General features: G+C 51.0%; 3 protein-coding genes across 3 annotated transcripts; 1 reads left to right on the top strand and 2 right to left on the bottom strand.

Moving 5' to 3' along the window:
* The first annotated feature begins 1278 nt into the window (after positions 1-1278).
* On the top strand, positions 1279-4911 carry LOC109759277 (uncharacterized). Its single transcript, XM_020318098.4, has 6 exons — positions 1279-1599; positions 2036-2111; positions 2851-3014; positions 3129-3183; positions 3262-3313; positions 4491-4911. Exons 1-5 carry the CDS (start codon positions 1459-1461, stop codon positions 3276-3278), a joined length of 453 nt encoding a protein of 150 aa, XP_020173687.1. The 5' UTR covers positions 1279-1458; the 3' UTR covers positions 3279-3313; positions 4491-4911.
* On the bottom strand, positions 4883-5635 carry LOC109759278 (uncharacterized). The gene is made up of 2 exons (XM_020318099.4): positions 5225-5635; positions 4883-5117 (listed from the first exon to the last, which is right to left on the bottom strand). The coding sequence occupies exons 1-2, from the start codon at positions 5556-5558 to the stop codon at positions 5101-5103; spliced, it is 351 nt and encodes a 116-aa protein (XP_020173688.1). The 5' UTR covers positions 5559-5635; the 3' UTR covers positions 4883-5100.
* Positions 5636-6075: 440 nt separating this feature from the next.
* Positions 6076-10791, bottom strand: LOC109759276 (rop guanine nucleotide exchange factor 7). The gene is made up of 9 exons (XM_020318097.4): positions 10210-10791; positions 10010-10126; positions 9767-9921; positions 8762-8836; positions 8388-8678; positions 7940-8296; positions 7483-7836; positions 6869-6958; positions 6076-6764 (listed from the first exon to the last, which is right to left on the bottom strand). The coding sequence occupies exons 1-9, from the start codon at positions 10409-10411 to the stop codon at positions 6345-6347; spliced, it is 2061 nt and encodes a 686-aa protein (XP_020173686.2). The 5' UTR covers positions 10412-10791; the 3' UTR covers positions 6076-6344.
* Between the last annotated feature and the right edge of the window lie 1243 nt (positions 10792-12034).

The following is a 12034-nucleotide window of genomic DNA, read 5'->3' on the forward strand; positions in this document are numbered from 1 at the left end:
TTTTTTGCAAATGTTGCAGAGTTATTGAGAGCCGTCTGATCTGAAAACCCGACGGCCCAGAAGCTTGTATCACGGTAGCACCTAAAGGTTGGTACCACTAGATATTTTCCCTGCTTTGTATGTCATGTCGCACCATCATAATGACACGTCGTCTCCTTCTTGTTCTTACCATTTATACAACCACTTCACTCGATATATTTTTTAGTAGTCCCCAGTTTGACCCCAAGTGGAAAGAAGGAAGTCATATACTCAGTTCCACATCGAGCCCAAGAAGCATTATCCTTGCAAGTGATACAATCTTTATCGAGGTTGAGTCTTTGTTGGGCGACTTATTACACCAGTAGTCCCTGACTTTATTTACATTTTACAGTTTTACGCCCATTGGTGTTCGTGCCTTTAGCACTCAATTTAAATAGGATAGGTCTTACAAAGCAAAGGTTTATATTTTGTTACAAGCTCTATGTAACACCAGAAAAAAGAACCACACTTCAACCCTCCTTGGTACAAAGGATCGTAGAAATTTGAAGGTTTATTATTAATCCTATAGAGCCCCTTTTCACTTTATTTTGTGTATATAATATTCAAATCTCACTCAAAATATTTGTTTGTTCGTTCAGTGCAACCAACCTGCCTTGTGCAAATCCAATTACATAGAGATCCAGTGAATATGACATGACATTAATTTTGGATCTTCTCCATTCAAGGATTCCATTTTCTTCCCGAATCCTCTGTTAAGAGGATATTCTACATTTAATTTTAGATCTTCTCCATTCAAGGATTCCATTTTCTTCCCGCAAAAAAAAAACGAAAAAGAAAAAAAAATCCCCCGAACGCCGTTTGGTTTTTGCACAGAACCCCAACTCCCGTTAGTTTCGACGGAATTCCGTCTCGCGGGCCCACGCGTCATCGACACAGTTCCGTCAGTCCAGCTTCCCGTCAGCACTTTCAGCGCCGTAAAGCCTCCCCCCTCGGTCGAGCTCGACCCGGTGCAGTACAACGAACGGAGACGTCCGGCGATGGATCTCTTCCGTCGCGCATCAGCGTCACGTCCTTTTCGCCGCCGCCCGTCGTCCCCTCCCTCCGACTGGCGGCACGCCCACCCACGTTCGCCACCGCGGCCCGGCCGACGGCAACAGCTGAACCTGAACGGCGGCGCGACGCGTTCACTACCGAGGGGCGGGCATCTATCCGCCACAGTTTCGCGCGTAGGCCCCTCGAGATCCACGTAATGGCGGCCCACACCCCCGCGGCCCGGGCCCTTTAAATGCGGGGCACGCATGGAGGCCGGGGCAGAGCGCCACGAGTCGGAACGAGTAGTTGAGCAGTAGCGCTTGCCTGGACTCCCCGTCTCCTCCTCCCTCCTCCCGCCGCCGCCTACGACACAACCGCCGCGTTCACGTGCCCTAATCCTCAGCGGCAGCTCCTCCTTTCCATCCGCCCGTCCGTCCGTCCCCCGAAATGGAGCCCAAGAGGTCCTCGCCCCAGGCCCAGCCGCAGCCGCGCGCGGCGACTAAGAAGTCGCCTCCCCGCGCCGCCGCCGCCGCCGACGCCGTCGCCGACTCGCCGCTCAGCAGCCTGTTCCACCCGGCACCGCACGGGGTACCCGTCTCTTCCCTCACGCCTTCTCCCTGTTCGGTGTTATGTCTCCGTGGTTCGGCCGGCGTCCGTGCTGCCGCCCGACGTGATCTCTCGCGTGATTGCGGCGGTGCAGACGGCTCTCCTCGCGCGCGAGCAGGGCGTCGATTGCTAGATCGGATTCCCCTTGTTTTTAATCCTTCCTTGCTCGCGCGATGATTTTAGTTTTCTCGCGAGGCCCCCGTCTGCTGGACTGAATATGCGAGAATTTTGGTAGACTTTTTGATCTAGATACGCCCTTCTCTCCAAGTGGATACCGATTATCTTGAGTATCCCGTCGTAATAGGCCTTATTAATTAGGGGGATTCATGCTGCGATGTTTTCTTACGGGCAAAGGATTCATATTGTGATGTTGCCATCTACTAATTTGGACGTTTCCCGTTTTTGTCTTGTTTTCAAGGTAAACGGCAAAGAGCAGGACTTGTACGCCATTCTTTTCAAGGGGCAGAACGGCAATGCTCAGGCCAGCATGACAGGTAGTTGCACAACTCCCTCCTCTCGTCTCGTCTCGTCTCGTCTCGTCTCATATTCTCCTTTTTGCCATTCCGGTACTACGTACTGTGGAAATGGAACGGAATAGTACGTCACACATCTATACCAATGAAGAAGAACTGTTTTCTCTTTCAACAAACTGCAGGCTATTTAGTGCCGAGGAAGCGTTGGAAATTTTCCAAACTCAAAAACATTTAATCCCTCAAAAGAAAATCTCAAAAGCATTTAAAGCATGTATAACTCTTGTCCGCTGAGTTGACCAGCAAAGCCCACCTACCTTTACCTTCAAAAGGAGAAGAGAGATAAAATTTCACTGCCAGATAAGTTTTGAAACTTTGGAGCTTTCATCTTTGGTTGCAGTCTTCATACTTGTACAAGGTGAAGTACAGCGTGAACATGTTAGCTATCTTCAACCAACTAGAAATTTTTATTTCTTATTCTTGTCCCCACAAAATAAAAATCTTTGAGAAAGTGCAAAAGCCTTGCATCTTTATGCATTATATAATTGAAGGAAAAAGTTATAGACAAGCCTACGAGTAGGCCAGTTTCAATCAGAACAAAGGCCACAACCCTAAGCGCTAAACTCTGCCGATAGTCATGTCCACACATTATGGGTTGTTTCTTTCGTAAAGTAATATCGTCTTGGTGATCTATCTTGCTTGGTTTGAATCACTGAGAAATGCAACGACCGAAAAATAACTAACATATTGATTTGTCTTACAGATGGTAAATCCCAGTGGAGTCCTGCTAGGGGCCGCACAACATATACCAAGGATAACAAGTATGACTCGGTTGGTACGTCGTCTTGTTTTGGTTCTTCTGTGCACTATGGTGGCCGAGAATATTACGGCAGCTCTGCACCTAAGCAAGCCACGGAATACAGTGATGTAAGAAATCGCTAAACAAAAAGCTTAACTCATGCTTATAATTCATATGTACTTTCACTTTTTAATCAGCGCTTTAGGCAACCAAGGTTTTGAACACCTTTTTGTTCATTTCAGTACAAGGTGGATAAGAAGGATCCTGTCGCAGATTCTCATGGCGATTGGTGGCAAGGTATAGTGTTGTATATTTGGGCATATATTATGACTGAGTTATATGGTTGACTGATGTATTTATTTATTTTGTTGCCAGGCTCGTTTTACTACTAAGCAAGAGCTTGGTGTCCTCTCCCTTTTCGAACAAGGTAAAACGAGGACCTTACTATTGGACATTGGTTACATTATTATGGTTTGGTCTTGCTCTCTGCTTACATGTGATATGCTATATATTATTCAGCTTACATAGGTAATCGATAATTTTCTGGAAAGCGATAGGGGGGCGTATGCCCACCTGAGCAACTCATATCCACTTTTGCTCACTTCGCCTCTGCATCAGTTACCGTGTTCACAGATGCTGTTCTTTATCAGAAAGCGAGCATATTCTCCCATACTTTGTTTCAGAAGTCAGAATAGTTAATACGTACAGTAGTAAACTTCGAATTACTCGAAGCTTAATATGGGATGGAATTTAGTTATTAGTGATATCAAATATTTCACACTCTCACCTAATTTTTTGTGTGAAATTTGCCCAAACCCAAATTCTTCTCCCAGTTCTCCAGAGAGTATATTTCTTCTCTCCTTTCCTATTTATAATATCATCATATACGAAGAAGAAATTTTGTTTATTCACCCGTGTTGCCAGTGTCAAGGCTTTAATGTCAATGGCGATTTTTTTTAACAAGCTGTGGGGTTGGTGTACAGTATAATGATGTAGTTGTGGTTGAGATAAGATAACAAAGGTCACTGGGAAGAAAAGAAATGTCCTGGGTAAAAACCGTAGTTAACCCCCTACTTTTTATGTCATAATCACTATATTTAGGGACTTTAGGTAAGCAATTAGTTGCCTTAAATGTAGTCCGAGGACTTTGTTGTATCCAGTTCAGTTTGGGTGAGAAAGCAACAGCAGAAGTATGCTCACCACTTGTGCGGATGTTCCTTTAAGTTGTATTGCTTGCAATACCATTACTTTCGTCTTGAGAAACAGAATTATTACTCCAAAAGAGGATACGGCTCAGGCAGTAGTGTAAATCACTCTCGAGGATCGTCATACTTTTGTATTATCATAAAACAAGTACTGAATTTCTAAAAAAGACACTTTAAGTAACTTGTCAATCCTAATTTTTAACTAAGGTTCCCTAGATCCCCAGTGATGGCAACATAGTCAGAACCAAGTTATCAGACGTAGCTATGCTGCAGAATGTTTTCTGTCTCCCGGTGATGGTTTTTATTTACCTAAATCATTGTCATTGTATCTCTAAATCATTGTCATTGTATCATTGGTTTGATTGTTTCCTCACCGTTCTGTTTCACCGCTGTTGGCAGGAAATCGAAGGGGGAGCTGTTGAACCTAATTTCCTTTATAGCAGTTATATACCTTACATAGTGGAGAAACATTCGCTCATCGGTGGTGGCAGTATTTGGACGCATCATCACTCCTGGGCAGATGCTGTGTGCGCGTGTGTGTGCCTTTACCTTCTTGTGCTTTAGCTGTGAAATGTAATGAACCTACAAGTACCTAGAACTTGGTGTCAGGTTGCATAAAGGGTCCCGAGGCCATTCCGCCTAACCTGGGCAGTCTGGTCTCTGATGACTCCTATACATAGTACCAAACCTGTGCTGCTTGTACCGTCTGATCCTCTCTCCAGACCAGAAGCGCTGGAGAAGCAGAGATCATTTACATTGTACTATTAAAAATGTACTGTTGGAACTTCATATATAAGTTTGGGAAGTGTTCTTGTCAATATACCATAAGATTTGGGAAGGTACTTCATTATATTATATATTCCAACAGAGGCATTACAACCACATTATTTATTCATAAAAGATTCAGGTAAAAGTTCCACATGACAAAGATGGCATCAGGTGTATGTCATCTGCTCTTCCATATGTTCCAAGAGTTGGAAAGCTCTTCCAGTTCCACCACATGTGCTCCTCATGGCAGGGTGTATGCTGCACAGAGAAAAAAAAACAGAGCAAAGCAAACGATGATGGCTCCAAGGGACAGAGTTGCTACAGGGTTAGAAAGGATCGAACATCATCAGAATAAATGAACTTACGGCCGCATTTGTAGCCGATGGGGCGGTTGGCGATGGCGCAGCGCTTGGGGATGGTCATGGCGACGGCGGGCTTGACGCCGGCCTGGCGCGCGGTGGCGGACAGCATGACGGCGCACAGGCACTTGGGGCTGCGCCCGATGCTGCGTATCTGCGCGCAGCAGCCGGGCGCCACCTTGGCCCCGGGGTTCTGGGTGGCCGCCGCGCACGGGGCCAGCTTGAGCGCCATCCTGTCCGCCGGCACGCGGCCGCACTCCCCGGCGCCGCGCGCCGCCCCGAGCCCGGCCACCAGGAGCATCGCCAGCAAGCAGAGGCACCTCGCCGCCTTGGACTCCATCTCTTTTCTCTTGGCCGCACCTCACTCTTCTCTTCTCTTCTCTCTCTGCAGTGCGCGCTCCGATGGTGATCGTCCTGGTGCCTCGGCCAGGGTATATATACAGCTCTCCGGGTCATGGTGGATGGAGGCCATCGATGGCCGCTTGAAGATCTCGCCCGGGTAACATGGTGTGGGAGGCCCGGAGTGGAGGGTGCACCACCGCTCCCTTCACTTCTCTTTTGCCCGCGCGCGTGAACTGAGCCCTCCGTAGTTCCATTTCGAGCACTACCTACTGCGCTCCACTACGCTGGAGATGAGCCACGTATGGCCTTGTGATGGAAAGATTCGGCTCGCCATCATTGCGGGTACGTCGGCGGTGCGATCACTGGCCGGAGTTCTTGAAAACGCGAGAGCCAGGCCACACTGCCTTTCCGGTTCTTCAGGTTCCAGAAAATAGCAGTAGAAGCTGCAGGATTTCACTTTTAACTGGAGTCCATCCGTACCGATCGAACTAACTGATGCAGGTAATTTCACCTGATTTAGCAGGCAAACTGAACTTTCAAATTATGATAATAAATATCTGATCACGAGGTATGCAAACAGCTGGACACTTCGTTTTTCTTTTCCATTCTTCTGTTGAAGGCGAGCAACGATACATAGCAGCTTCTTCTCGCAAAAAGAAGCAGCAGCGGTACTCCATAGCTAAGCACTAAGAGTTAAAAACACAGTAAGAACGTGAGCACAAATGAAGGACACACTTATGCACAGAGGGACAGGCAATTCTACGAGCCGTCCACCGGCCTAGCCTCACAGGTCCGTGGTCGTCGAGACATCGATCATCGTGCTCCGGTTCACGATGATCATCCCCCTGACCTCCGACGGGCCGAGATGGTCCGTCAAGGCCTTCTTCGCGGCGGCGGCAGCCCTGCTGCCCTGAGACCGTCTGCCGGCACCGACCGAGGTCCTCGGGCTCGACAGCCGCCCCGGGGAGAAGCTCAGCGTGGCGTACGCCGTCACGAACGGCGTGCCCGAGGCAGGCACTTGCTGGTAGGGCGGCACCACGGCCCTGCCGCACGCCATCTTTAGGTCGGCTTCACCCGACGACAGTTGCTCCACGTGCCTGTTCAGCTCGTCGATGTTGAGAAGATCGTCGATGCGCGCCACGATGTTCGAAGCCAGGCTCTCCAAAACCCTCGAATAGCTCTCCAGGATCGACTTGCCCACATCCTGAAAATTGTTCACCATGCAGCGATGGTGAATGAACTCAGTTGTTGACAGGCAAATGGGTGGAAAGACAGACAAAGGGACACACACTTGCACAGCAAACCAACCTTGTTGTACTGAATTTTGCTCATGTCCAGGCTTGTCTGCGTCAGTGCAGGGAACCTCTGCTTGAGGCATATCAAGAGGCCCTCTGCTCGCTGGCCATCATTGCGGGTACGTCGGCGGTGCGATCACTGGCCGGAGTTCTTGAAAACGCGAGAGCCAGGCCACACTGCCTTTCCGGTTCTTCAGGTTCCAGAAAACAGCAGTAGAAGCTGCAGGTTTCCACTTTTAACTGGAGTCCGTCCGTACCGATCGAACTAACTGGTGTAGGTAATTCCACCTGATTTAGCAGGCAAACTGAACTTTCATATTATGATAATAAATATCTGATCACGAGGTATGCAAACAGCAGGACACTTCGTTTTTCTTTTCCATTCTTCTATTGAAGGCGAGCAACGATACATAGCAGCTTCTTCTCGCAAAAAGAAGCAGCAGCGGTACTCCATAGCTAAGCACTAAGAGTTAAAGACACAGTAAGAACGTGAGCACAAATGAAGGACACACTTATGCACAGAGGGACAAGCAATTCTACGAGCCGTCCACTGGCCTAGCCTCACAGGTCCGTGGTCGTCGAGACATCGATCATCGTGCTCCGGTTCACGATGATCATCCCCCTGACCTCCGACGGGCTGAGATGGTCCGTCAAGGCCTTCTTCGCGGCGGCGGCAGCCCTGCTGCCCTGAGACCGTCTGCCGGCACCGACCGAGGTCCTCGGGCTCGACAGCCGCCCCGGGGAGAAGCTCGGCGTGGCGTACGCCGTCACGAACGGCGTGCCCGAGGCAGGCACCTGCTGGTAGGGCGGCACCACAGCCCTGCCGCACGCCATCTTCAGGTCGGCTTCACCCGACGACAGTTGCTCCACGTGCCTGTTCAGCTCGTCGATGTTGAGAAGATCGTCGATGCGCGCCACGATGTTCGAAGCCAGGCTCTCCAAAACCCTCGAATAGCTCTCCAGGATCGACTTGCCCACATCCTGAAAATTGTTCACCATGCAGCGATGGTGAATGAACTCAGTTGTTGACAGGCAAATGGGTGGAAAGACAGACAAAGGGACACACACTTGCAAGCAAACCAACCTTGTTGTACTGAATTTTGCTCATGTCCAGGCTTGTCTGCGTCAGTGCAGGGAACCTCTGCTTGAGGCATATCAAGAGGCCCTCTGCTCGCTCCGCGAGCAGCTCCCTCTTCTCCGAGTCCATCAGCATGTCTCTCACCATGCTCCACGACCTTGCGCTGGCGGTGCGGCCTAAGCCGTTCACCGGTTTCGCGGGCACCCTGCGGCGCCACACGTGGACCGATGCCTCGACACGGCTGGCAATCTCCAGGGCCTGGTACTCCGTCGACAGGTCTAGGCTGTCGAGAAGGCACTCGGGGGAGAAGTGATCCGACGTTATGTAGCGGTATATCACGTCGCCCAAAGTCGCCCTCCCGTTCTACCACACAAAATTGCACCACCAAGTCGTGAGCAAGAGACATTACTGACATTACTGAATATTGCACGCTGAGGCTAGATCATGGTGATACCTTTGGCAGGGAGTCGAGGTACGACTCGGGGACATCCATCTCTGCCAAGGCGTTGCTGTTGATGGCCATTGCAGCCTTGAGGATCTGGTTCGCACAGTCGCGCTTGTGCTGCAACTGCTTCCTCGTCTTGTCGCGGAGGCCCCCGGGTGGCACCCGGGGCACCGGCAGCCACCATTTGTCGTCGCGGCGGTGGAAGGCCGCCCGGAACGAGGCTGAGCCGTCGCAGTCCGCCGCGCATATCCCTTGGTCGACGTACCAAAATTCAGTGTCCCTGAAGCTGTCCAGGATTTCCTGCCATGTGTCGATCATGTTGTTAGATGTTGCTGAATTTTTCAGATTGCTTGTGCGGTGAATTCACAGCTGGGAGAACTCACGAGGAGCATGTGGTCTAGCTTCCGAAGCGCCGGCAGATTGATGTACAAATCTGACCGTGGCCTGCTTGTCATGATCTGAAACGAAGGGTCCGGAAAACGTGTAAGCCAGTTGCTTAGAGGTGAAGGCTGAACTTTATCAATGAGTCGTCGCATTTGCGCCTTGACAATTATTTCATGGCTAATAATTGATAATTGATAAATCATCATTCATATTTGATTTGTAATGCATATGCAGTAAGCCAGTAGGTCCACCCATCACTATTCCTTATGCCTTAGGAGCACGCTGATCCACTCTGTCAAAGAGCAATCGCATGGTACGCATGACATGTGTCTAGATTTCTCAATCGACTCATTGCAGTGGACTCCGTACTAGTAACTGGGAACCTGTTCTACAGAATCACAATATGTACTGGAGATTTGGTTTGTTTTCATTAGCCAGTAGTACTATTATTCACAATACGTTCTGTCTTCAATTGCATTTTTTTTTGGCTTCATTACCGTTGTGGAGTCACTATCGTACTCCTAGAAATACCTCGTATCACCAGCATGGCATCTTCTATCGGGCACTTTTAATTAAACTGCTACCATTTGCTGTCATATAATTAAGACAGCACGGGCAGTTGCCCTCATCCGGCAACAAATTTTCGCAAGCACAACAGCATGGCGCCACAACCGCAAAGTTTCGATCAGAAAAATCATGGGCGCACCTAACATTTCTCTCTGTTTATATGGGTGCCATGGTTGCTAAATGCGTGCTTAATAGCGATTTTCTAGCGGTCCATGTGCTACTAAAGTCGACATTATAAACTGTTCCCGTGCTCTGGCGGTGCTCAATAATCAAATGTACATTCACCCGGGAGTACTGACAGGCGAAGACATTTGATCCACCGTTTTGAACTTTCGGCTCGTGATTTCAGCCGGCCTATTGCTCGGTCTGCCTAGCCTGCATCCGTACGCTGAAAATCGCAGCGCTGGTTGAAATGTTTAGGTGCCGGTTGGTGGTACCTCAAGCCTGGTTCCGTCGGGGAACGACTGCCAGGTGGGGACGAGCTCGACGATGTGGTCGCTGATGCAGAGCAGCCAGTCCATCTCCCGCCGCCACATGGCCTTCTTCTCCGGCTGGAGCGGCTCCAGCCTCCACAGCTGCCCGAAGATGGTAGCTGCACAAGACACTCGCTGACAACTCTCTCCTACTGTGGAAAGAAAGAAAGAAATCATGAAGAAATGGAGCAAAGATGGGATACTGACCGCAGAGGTTAGTGATGGCGTTGGCGATGGCGAGCGCGGTGCAGACGCCCTTGCCGCTCCCGGACATGTCCTCGCCCAGCAGCAGCTTCGCGAACCTCTCCTTCATCAGCTCCATCTCTGCACACAATAACATTAGCACCAGTACCTACATTGTTGCTGGCTTGCTTCGCCTCTGACAGACGAGTGAGAAGCCCGTGTACCTGGCCCAGCCCTGCGCTTCTGCTTGCCGCTCATCTCGGCGTCGGGGGCGCCGCCGCAGGCCGGCGTCTTCTTGGGTGCTGCCAGCGCGAGGGCGGGCCAGTCGTCGGTGGAGGCGGCGTCGGAGCTGGAGCTGCTCCCGTCGGCCGAGTCCGTGAAGGCGGCCTCGCTCGCGCCGCCCCTCTCCTCCTCCCCGCTCCCCATCGCACCGAGCCCCAGCAGCCGCGCGTGCGTGGCAGATCTACTGTGCCGTGTCGTCGTTTCCGCTCCGTGCCTCGGCCGGCGGCCGGGTTAAGCTCCGCACCCGGCGATCGAGACGTGCGCGGGGGAGCAAAGAAATGGCGCGCGCGTGGTGATCGAGCGTCTCTGTGCGGGTGTTTTTGGCGTCTTGGTCTCGGGTGTGGAGCGATCGGAAGCAGTGGCAGACGAAGGCCTGGGAAAATGTGGGTAGCTGGGCTGGCTGGCTGGTTGGTCGATGGGGAAGAGTGAGTGACCGTTGGGTTCTGGGCAGGAGGAAGAGGAGGGAGGGGTTTACTTTTGAGAGAGCGGGGCGGGCGGGAGGAGCGCCAACGGTGGAGGGAGTCGAGGGGGGGAAGGCGTGCGAACAATAAAGAGGCCGGATCGGCGTGACACGCTCCGGCTCCTGGTCCTGCCGCGCGCTCTCCTCCTCACGCTTTTGCTGTTGCTGCGTGCACGGAGTAGATGAGCCGAGTGCTCCAGCTATAGAAATACAGGTCGTGGGGTTAGCTGGATGCCTGGATAGGAGAGTTGGTATTCTCATCATGGGTGTTTTTCTTCTTCTTTTTCGTTCGTGCAGCAAAGGAGCGAGTGCATCGCCCTGACCTACTGCAATACAAGTGTTTCTCTTCTCTTGTTCCGGTGGAGGTGAACGGCGATTAATATCCAGCGCTAAAGTTTTAATTGTGATGATGATGATGAGTACGTGCTCCTTTCACGATCGATTTCTCTTCTTTCCATCCCACTCGTGACGGTAGAGACCCATGTCGAGCTTAGTGTGAGGTCTCATTTATTCTGGATGGGGCTCTGAATCATCACCACCGTGCCTGTACCACCTACTATAGTAGCTTTACCCTAAATCCGGCCTTCTGTTTGTGCAAACAAAATCTTATAGAGCAGCACGTCGTCAAACTGATGACAGAAAATTCTGACCAGATGTTCGTTTTTCCTGACATGAACGGTCACGATTTTACCGTCCGTGACTCCCGCGCTGCCAGCTTCGCTCATCATCCGATGTCAGGCCCAATGTCAAAGGGGGCACCATTTTCCTACTAGACCCGACGGTGACACAGTGTCAGAAGTCCTCAGGACAAAGTCCTTTGAAAAATGGAATTAACCACCGCGATTGTTACTACTCCAACTCCCCGCAAAAAAAAAAAAGATTGTTACTACTCCAACGTTCGGGACCCAATGTCAAAGGGGGGCACCATTTTCCTACTAGACTCCACTAAACAAAGCAAAGAAGGTTCTCAGGCCCCATGGTCCCGATGACGGATAAAGCCAACGCCCGATGGCGTGACGCGTGCTACCACGGCCCTAGGAGCGGAGCGGAGCGGCAGAAACCGCACAAGCTCTTGTCGCGGCCTACTTGTTCCCACCGGCACCGGGCGAGCTGGCTCCCCTGTCACGCACCCGGCCACGGATTTTGCTCGAGAGCACATGATTCCTTCCTCGGTGCCCGGCCGGCGGGTTCGGCCCCCGCCACGGCCTGCGCAGGTTTCTCGCGTCTCGCAGCAACGACGCGACGAACTGTTTTTGGCTTGTTTCAGTTCGCACCTGCGCCGTCCGTAGCAAGATCTGGCTCACACT

This window comes from Aegilops tauschii, chromosome 3, assembly GCF_002575655.3.
Source record: "Aegilops tauschii subsp. strangulata cultivar AL8/78 chromosome 3, Aet v6.0, whole genome shotgun sequence".
Classification (NCBI taxonomy): domain Eukaryota; kingdom Viridiplantae; phylum Streptophyta; class Magnoliopsida; order Poales; family Poaceae; genus Aegilops; species Aegilops tauschii.

Excerpts from the sequence above, each read along its gene's own strand:
- LOC109759277 (XM_020318098.4), top strand. The coding sequence starts at position 1,459 with ATGGAGCCCAAGAGGTCCTCGCCCCAGGCCCAGCCGCAGCCGCGCGCG. Across the intron at positions 1,600-2,035 it reads TCCACCCGGCACCGCACGGG|GTAAACGGCAAAGAGCAGGA; the intron begins GTACCCGTCTCT and ends CTTGTTTTCAAG. Across the intron at positions 3,015-3,128 it reads AAGCCACGGAATACAGTGAT|TACAAGGTGGATAAGAAGGA; the intron begins GTAAGAAATCGC and ends TGTTCATTTCAG.
- LOC109759278 (XM_020318099.4), bottom strand. The coding sequence starts at position 5,558 with ATGGAGTCCAAGGCGGCGAGGTGCCTCTGCTTGCTGGCGATGCTCCTG.
- LOC109759276 (XM_020318097.4), bottom strand. The coding sequence starts at position 10,411 with ATGGGGAGCGGGGAGGAGGAGAGGGGCGGCGCGAGCGAGGCCGCCTTC. Across the intron at positions 9,922-10,009 it reads CGCCATCACTAACCTCTGCG|CTACCATCTTCGGGCAGCTG; the intron begins GTCAGTATCCCA and ends TGTCTTGTGCAG. Across the intron at positions 6,765-6,868 it reads GCAAAATTCAGTACAACAAG|GATGTGGGCAAGTCGATCCT; the intron begins GTTGGTTTGCTG and ends AACAATTTTCAG.